Source organism: Cebus imitator, unplaced genomic scaffold, assembly GCF_001604975.1.
Source record: "Cebus imitator isolate Cc_AM_T3 unplaced genomic scaffold, Cebus_imitator-1.0 Scaffold81, whole genome shotgun sequence".
In the NCBI taxonomy this organism is placed as follows: domain Eukaryota; kingdom Metazoa; phylum Chordata; class Mammalia; order Primates; family Cebidae; genus Cebus; species Cebus imitator.
In genome coordinates this window covers 2,763,227-2,771,554 of record NW_016107396.1, presented here as the reverse complement: position 1 = coordinate 2,771,554, position 8,328 = coordinate 2,763,227, and the positions used below count along the sequence as shown (strand labels likewise).

Genomic DNA, 8,328 nt, shown 5'->3' with positions numbered 1-8,328 from the left:
TTTTGTATTTTTAGTAGAGATGGGGTTTCACCATGTTGACCAGGATGGTCTCGATCTCTTGACCTAGTGATCCACCCGCCTCGGCCTCCCAAAGTGCTGGGATTACAGGCTTGAGCCACCGCGCCCGGCCAGACAATGACTTTTTATAAGCCACTTTGAGATTGCTCAAGTGCTTGTGTGTCTGTGCCACCCCAGGCCATGGAATTGACTCTGCCCCCACACCAAGACAGTGTCCAGTTTGTGCATCTCCATCTGGATTTTTTTCTGTCACTGTGTAACTAATGGATCTTTTTCCCTCTCATTTTCCACTGCAATCACAAACAGTAAGTGCCCAGAGAAGAGGAAGATTAATCTAGTTTTGACTATGGAAGTTGATTACCGCTGATGCTTCTTCTCCAGATTGGATCTTTCTGCCCTTAAAAACTCAGCTTCAAGCTGAGCCTGACTGGGAATTCTAATATCTGCAGATGCTACTAACTTTTCCCTGTAAAACGACAAGGAGATCCTCTAGATCTGCACTGGCAAATGCAGTAGCAACTGGTTTAAATTTAAATATTAAAAATTCAGCTCCTCAATCACAGTAGCAACATTTCAAGAGCTCAATAGCCATATGTAGCTAGTGGCTACTGTGTAACAAAGCATAGACAGAGAACATTTTTATCATTACAGAAAGTGCTATTGGCTAGAACTGTTCTACAACATACATAGAATATTTCCATTCCAGCAGCAAAATTTGGCCCTGAGAAGAGACTTGATATCTTTTGATAAGGTGACTGTCTTGGAAGGTCCTTTGGGATAGGACAAAGTGATACTCTGAAGGAACAAGATTGGAGAACAAAGGATAGTTGTTCTTTGGTCAGCTAAGGATTTTACTTCGATTGCCTGTATAAATTGGCGGTGGTCTGATCTGCCTGGCTTGGAACATACAGGTGTTTTTTAGAGGCTGTGTGGAGAGAAGGCAAGGAAGGGAAAAGAGATATGGCAATTAGCAGCAGCTAGAGGAGAGAGCCAGGATGTCTAATGAAGGGCTAAAGCAGTATGCTTTGTCAAGTGCAATGCAATCCCTTCTTCTACCTCCCCCGAAAAACCTTGCGTAAAATATGCTTTACTCACTAATGAGTTGAGAATTTAAGATGTTGTTTTTGCTGAGTCTGCTCTCAACAGGAGTACTGGGAATGTACAATGTGTCCAATTACATTGGGTTTAAACATTTTACTCCCTTGCTATTTGATATCTTCTTTCTCCAAGGCAATCTATGCATGTCTTTTCCTTAGGACATTAAAGACTTTTGATTGGCTGAATCAGTTCAATGATCAGTCCCTTCCCAGGTGTGCCTGTGTTTGATACTTCCCTGGAGTCTTCCAGTTTGCAACTAATTTGATGGATTGTATTTGACTCCTTTGAAGCAAGGAAAAATGAACTTTTTTTTTCCTCCTCATTTAACAAATATTTATTGTGCACTTGATATGTACCAGACACTGTTTTAGAAGTTGGCTATATAACAATGAACAAAACCATATTCCTGCCTTCAAATAGCTTAAATCTCTCCTCCTTTTATGCCCTATCATCTACCCAAAAGCAGTTAGTTACAGATATTACAATTACTAGATACACTGCTTTACCTGTTACACTTGACCATGCTAGATGTTATGTAATTTAACAAGTACCATTCACTTGTAAGGTAAGGTAAAAAGATTCATCTGGATCACACAGTTAATAAGAGATAGGGGTAGGGTTCCAACACAAGCTTCCTCCTTTCTATCTTCCTTTCCCCACCTCTTGAGACATGATATGCTTAGGCGAACCAAAAGATGGGAGCTGGGAAAAAAATCAGATGTGTCCTTTGCTTTTATATTTCCCATAGTGATTAGCATGATATTAGAGGACCTAGCAAAATTGACTGACATAGAGGAGGCATTCAATAAATATTTGTTGGCTAGTTACATGAATAGCTACATAGATGGATGGGTAACCGGCATCCTGTGCAGAGTGGCATTTAATCCATATTTGTTGTTAAAGGCTACTTCAGAAGTAGAATGAAATTAAATTCTTCTGAATTAGATTTGGCTTACTAATCACCTTAATTTAGGTTTCAATTACACAAATCAGTTTTTTGCAACAACTTTGGAGTTGGTATTATTTTCATAAAAATATAATTGTTAGATGCATATTAATTGTGTAAAATAATCATTCTTAATGTTGGAAGGATATAGCAAAGTGTTTATGCTCCAACTTCTGAGAGAAGAATAAATAAGTACAGCATTTCTGAAAAGCAATTTGGAAATATTTTTCAATAATAAAAGATTGTCATACCATAGAACTTAATAATTCTACTTCTAGTGATTCATTTAAAAAGATATCCAAGAATGCAAATGAAGACCTATCTAAGGTGTATCTACTTAATGTGAGAAAAAATACAAAAAATTCAAGCATCAATATTAAGTATTAAATAAATTATATCACAGAATAATGTACAGCTGTTTGAAATATTTTTAATAACATGTTTAGAATATAACATTAAGTTTTGTAGAAGTAGAATTTAAAACTACAGTATAATCCAAAGTATTCAAATAATGCACACACACATAGACATATACACACACATACAGAAATGCTGACTGAGATTATCTTAACTCTAAATTGTAAGACTATGAGTTAACTTGATTTTCTTCTTCACACTTTTTGTATTTTTTTGTTTTTAAACAATAAGGAATATAATACTGTGGTACTCTCTAAGGGTGTTAATGTACAAGAAATACACAGGCATAATAAAAAAATAAAAGTTTTAAATAACAAAATGTTATACCAACTTTTAAAATATTGGTTAGATTAACAATTTGATATTTTACAAAGGTGTCATTTAAAATAATTAGTTGAAATAATGTTTCTGGTTTGTTTGAATTATTGGGTATGTGGGAATGGTGGTGGTCAATATTCTTCACTAAGAAGGAAGTCAAGTGGTAATTAACTGTTTTTTAGGATGTATTTGAGCTTCTTGTTACTGAACAACCAAAAACATTTATAGAATAAAAGAAAATGTAAGAGATGGCTAAGTAAGAAAAAATACATGGAAAAGTTGTAATTTTATTGCCCTCTATTAAAAATGTGAAATATTCCCAAATAGTTACATATTTTATAACTTTTTACAAAGTTGAAATTTTCTATAGAATAATTACATTATCTTCGTATAAACCATGTTGCATTTTCTTCCTTTTGTGACAATTTTTACCAAAGCTATATCAATGGATGCTTTGTTATGCATTTACTTACCTAGCAACTCATGTTTCTAAGGTGTATAAAGCAACAAATTAGGAAGTGCTTTTGTTCTTCTGTAAGATATTTATCATAAACAAAATCATCTATCTTATATATGTTCACAATTTTATAGGATAATCTCTGCAGCTTTAGTGATAATAAACAGCTTTAGAACTTATCAGTTCAGCTATTAAGGTAAATTGGTTGAACAAAAACCATAAAATTTTAGATAGGAATCTGATCTTTATACTGCAAATGTGAAAATAGTTCTCATATATATATTTGGGATTATTATCAGCAACAGAATAGATACTGTTCATTCATTTGGGACATAACTTTTTTAAGTAAAACATAATTAAAGCAGTATGTGAATGGATTTAAATATAAAATAACACAATGGTATAATAACTTTAAAGCATATTTGTGAAGAAGTTATGCATAACATTAAAGTATTATCCTTCTTAAAAATATGAAAATATTAATACTAAAAATATGCATCAAAATACTGGGTAGGATTCTACCAACTTATGCTTTTATATGGGACACTAGAAAAGTTAGTTAAATAAGCATAACTCTTGGCCTTTGAGAAGGTTTTATTTATCATTTAAAGCAATAAAAACTAAAGTGAATATTTAGTGGATATGCTTGATATACAATATTTTTGTGCTAAGAATATGTGTTCGCATTGAATTTTAAATTTGTTTTGTGTCAAGAGATGTCATCAAATAGACAATGGTAATCATCTTAATGAGTAAAAGAGGAAAAGCACAGGTTATTCCTATGATCAGAAGAAATAAAATGAAGGAGTAACATAATAGTAATTTCCTGAGCAGGTGGATTTCTAATCCTAGAAATAAACATGCTAATTAAGCTACACTGCAGAATGACAAGATATTAAGGTCTTCTGAGTCTGGAGAGATTGTTATTCTAATTTACTAGTAGAACTTAATTCTCATTATATTAAAAGGTGCTTAATCAACCAAATCTCTTTTAATTAACAAATGTATTTAGACAGTTTTAGTGTTTCTGCAAATTTCTTCCAAGGGTGTGAGTTTTACAGGGGCACACTTCCTCATCAGCGTATTCATGGTTTGTTTAATGTCTGCACTTTGCACAGAGCAGAATTGAGTTTCGTTGTCTCTCTGGCAAGGCACTTTTTCCTGTGTGCTGTCAATGGGAGTTTTAATTGGAGAATCAAAGCTCATATTGCTGGCACTTTCATAGCTATCCTATGCTGCCTTCCTTAAAAGATATAAAAATCTTCATTAGTAATAGGAATTCATAGTCCCTTCACTGATTAGGTGAACTGCAGATTTTGTTACTTCCGTGACCAAACATTTTGGAAGAAATTAACTGGAAGAATGGGAATAATGGATGGGATACAAAAGTTCATGTGATAAGTAATGTGAGAAAGAAGAAAGGAGCAGTGTCATATTTTCAAGCTTAAATGTACCTGGTAAGTTTATATTTTCTAAACTAGCAACTGATCGATACATCGCAGTTTTTGGAAGGACACATAAAATACAGAAAATCAGCATGACATTTCTTATTGGGAGAATGAATGCCTTTGTGGAAGAAATGCATTTTTAGGGCGAAAAGACTCAGGAGAAAAATCTCGGCAATGGTTTGGTTTAGTTTCTCATTTGTGTAGGTGTGTGTTTGAGGGAGTGTTACTTTCCTGTCCCTTTTCTTATCCTTATATTTTAGTTGTTACCATAGTAGGCACTTATTTTATATCAGGAGATACTTTAACTACATTAGAATGTGGTAAATATTTAACACAGTTATAAAAACTTAACTCACTTCACTTTACGCCCAATTCAACAGGCATTTATGGAATAATAATCATATTTTTAAAAATAGAGGACTGGTGATACAGAACTATGCCAACTTAAAAAAAAATATGATCCCAATTGCTTAGACCCTTGCTACTCAAAGTATGGTCCAAGCACTGGCATTTCTTGGGAATGGCTAGAAGTTCAGAATCCTAGGCCCCTAGAAATTCAGAATCTTAGGCCCCATTCCTGCCCTCTGAACCAAAATCTGCATTGTTAACAAGATCCTCAGATAAATCAAAGGCACATTAAATTTTGAAAAGCACTGTGTTAGAAGACCACAGTCTAAAAAAAGGAAATAATTTCATAAGAAATGCTCTAACAGAGAACAAATACCAGAGGCTAATCATAGAATGTAATTCTGGTTGCAGGGATTCACATTAGGTTTGAATCTGCCCTCTTACTACATTATAGTTTCCACAGTATATATCAGCAGCTTCTAAAGTGTGTCCCTGGTCAAATACATTTAAGAAACAGTGCATAATGTACACTATAGCTTAGGGATGGCTTGTTCATAATAGTTTGTTAAAGATTTTAGCCAGGTGTGGTGGCAGGTGCCTGTTGTCCTGGTTACTCAAGAGGCTGAGGCAGGAAGATTGCTTGAGACCAGGAGTTGGAGGTTGCAGTGAGCTTTGATTATTGCCACTGCACTCCAGCCTGGGCAACAAAGTGAGATCCTGTCTCAAAATAAATAAATACACATTCAGAGAAGTCCTGAAGTAAATAAGTCTGTTTTACCTAAACCCAGGATTCCACATACATGAAACATGAAATTGTTTCATGTAGGTGGAATCCTGTATAAACATGAAATTGTTTCTCCTTTGCACAGCAATATTACATCTTTTCGAACTGGCATTTTATGGAACACACTTTGGGAAACACTGCATGTTAAAAGTTTCAACATTTTTCTTATGAAGTTTTTTACTTGAGTTGTTCTGCACTCCATTAACTTCTTTTTATACTGAATACATTTAACCTTGAATATAAGTTGAACAAAGAATAAAATTTGGCTCTAACACAATGTATGTAATAATACAGAAATTCTAAGGCAAATTAATTCAACTGTTCTGTTAAAAATTATCCAGACCTGGATAGATAAAGTTGTCTTTGAACAAACAGTATGCTAAAATCTGGCCTCCACATATCATTGAAATTAAGCCGGATCCTGCAAGTAAATGAAAGAGATAGTTGGTTAACTATCAATAATGAATAATTCATGGTGAGATTATGAATAAGAACAATTGTCATGACTAAAATAATGTTTCTGAAACTGACATAGCATTTGAAATGGAATAGTTTATAGATTCAGCTAAGAGAGGGTAGGTATATAGTCTAAGGATGGTAAATTGTTGCAATTTAAAACTTCCTTTAGGGAATAGGTGCATAGTTCTGTCGAATGATAGTAAGGAATGCTTAAAACTCAGAAATCAAAGGCAATGGAGTCAAGGCATATGCCAAGGAATTCATGATTCTCAATTCTTTTAGCTCTTCAATCTGCCATTTGTTTGTTTTGTGGTTGCTTAAAATATATTGTTTTTCTAAAGTACTTTCCCTCTAATTATAAAAGGAAAGCATGCCCATTAACTTGGGAAATATTTCAAGTATAAAAATATATTTTAAAAACCAGAATCTCACCTACCTGAGATTCTAAACTATTTGGTTTTACGAAAATGTCTTTGGTTCTGATTTCATTGACCCAGTGATTCTTGTTTGTTTTAAAATATTGATCTGGTCTTACACAATTTTCATAAATCTGCTGTTCTCTGTGTGGCAGTAATAGCATAACTCCCATAAAAGGTAAACTTTCCCGAGTTAAGAACTCTGACAGGTCTGCACAACTTCCTCACACAAAGACACATGTCCAGTGTGAGACCATGAGATAGAATTTCCCAAGCGTGTAGCCACTGTTCTCTTACATTTAAATTTTTTCACTCAAAGAAAAAAAATAAGAAGTCTAGCTCAAATGTCACCCTGCAGCTTTCTTTTCTTTTTTTTTTTTTTTTTTTTGCAGGATAGGTGGAGTCTTGCTTTGTCACCCAGGCTGGAGTGCAGTGGCATGACCTCAGCTCATTGCAACCTCCACCTCCTGGGTTCAAGTGATTCTCCTGCTTCAGCCTCCTGAAGAGCTAGGATTACACATGCATGCCACCATGCCTGACTAATTTCTGTATTTTTAATAGAAATGGCTTTCACCATATTGGCCAGGCTGGTCTCAAACTCCTGACCTCAAGTGATCCACCTGCCTAGGCCTCCTAAAGTGCTGGAATTACTGGTGTGAGCCACCATGCTCAGCTGCAGCAACTGTAAGTAATTCAACCATAGTTATTGAACCAAAATAGTCATCCAACTCTTAGCAAATTGAATTGGCCATTCCATTATGCTTAACTTGACTCTTCTTGGCATCAAGGTGGCATATGCCATGTGCCTGAGCTGGCTAAGGCACAGTAAATTCTGCGATATTACAAATAAAATCCAAAAGTTATAAGTTCTTGTTTTTGGAGAGAAAAAGTCATTTCACTTATGCTTATAGCATTTCTTTCAGTACCTTTTCTGATGTAGTAAAAATTTACATCTTTGAAAGACATGCAAAATAAAACCTCAGTACTTTCTACATGTGTTTTCTGTACATACTAAATAATACTGGAGAAAATCACTCATCTAAGACTTTACAGACACGCAAGATAAGGAGAATTAAACTCTAGTGAAGAAGCCAATAAGCAATCTAAATAATGCTAGTACTCTAAACAGATAATGTGACTAGATATTGTGATCATTGTGGTCAACATCTGGCTTAAGCGAAACAAAAAGCTTTAGAAAAGTTCACTTTCACTTGGTTAACTTCCTTACTAGATATATGATTGATGAACTCAGTTCACTTTGTGAGAAAAAAATATAATTTCACTCTTCCTGTACTGCTACCATAAAGTCAGTAATGTCACACATGAAGAAAAGTGAAGGTGTCACAAATATATCCAGCATGTTATTCTCCATAGTTTTAGAATAATAAAGTTTTTGAAGTCTTTTGGTTTAATTACCTGACCCACAGAAAAATATTTTCCTCCATCTTTATATAGAAATACAGAATTATGTAACTAATATGTAATATGCATATATTTATAATGCTATATATAATTATACATAACTATATATATATGTGTATATATATATATATACATATATATATATATATATATATAATTATTCACAACAGTCAATTGTCTGTGTTCTTTTGGAATCC

The 8,328-nt window shown here is 34.0% G+C and overlaps 1 protein-coding gene across 5 annotated transcripts in view; it reads right to left on the bottom strand.

Annotated features, from left to right (window-relative positions):
• Positions 1–1,233: 1,233 nt before the first annotated feature.
• Positions 1,234–8,328, bottom strand: part of TMEM244 (transmembrane protein 244) — a 34,416-nt gene continuing 27,321 nt past the window's right edge. For 4 of the 5 annotated variants that reach the window (XM_017533288.2, XM_017533287.2, XM_037740233.1 and 1 more), the window contains one exon: positions 1,234–6,255. In XM_017533288.2, coding sequence (XP_017388777.1) covers positions 6,161–6,255 — 95 coding nt within the window. In that variant the 3' untranslated portion in view covers positions 1,234–6,160. The remainder of the gene's footprint in view (positions 6,256–8,328) is intronic. The other variant, XM_017533290.2, reaches the window with a different exon arrangement.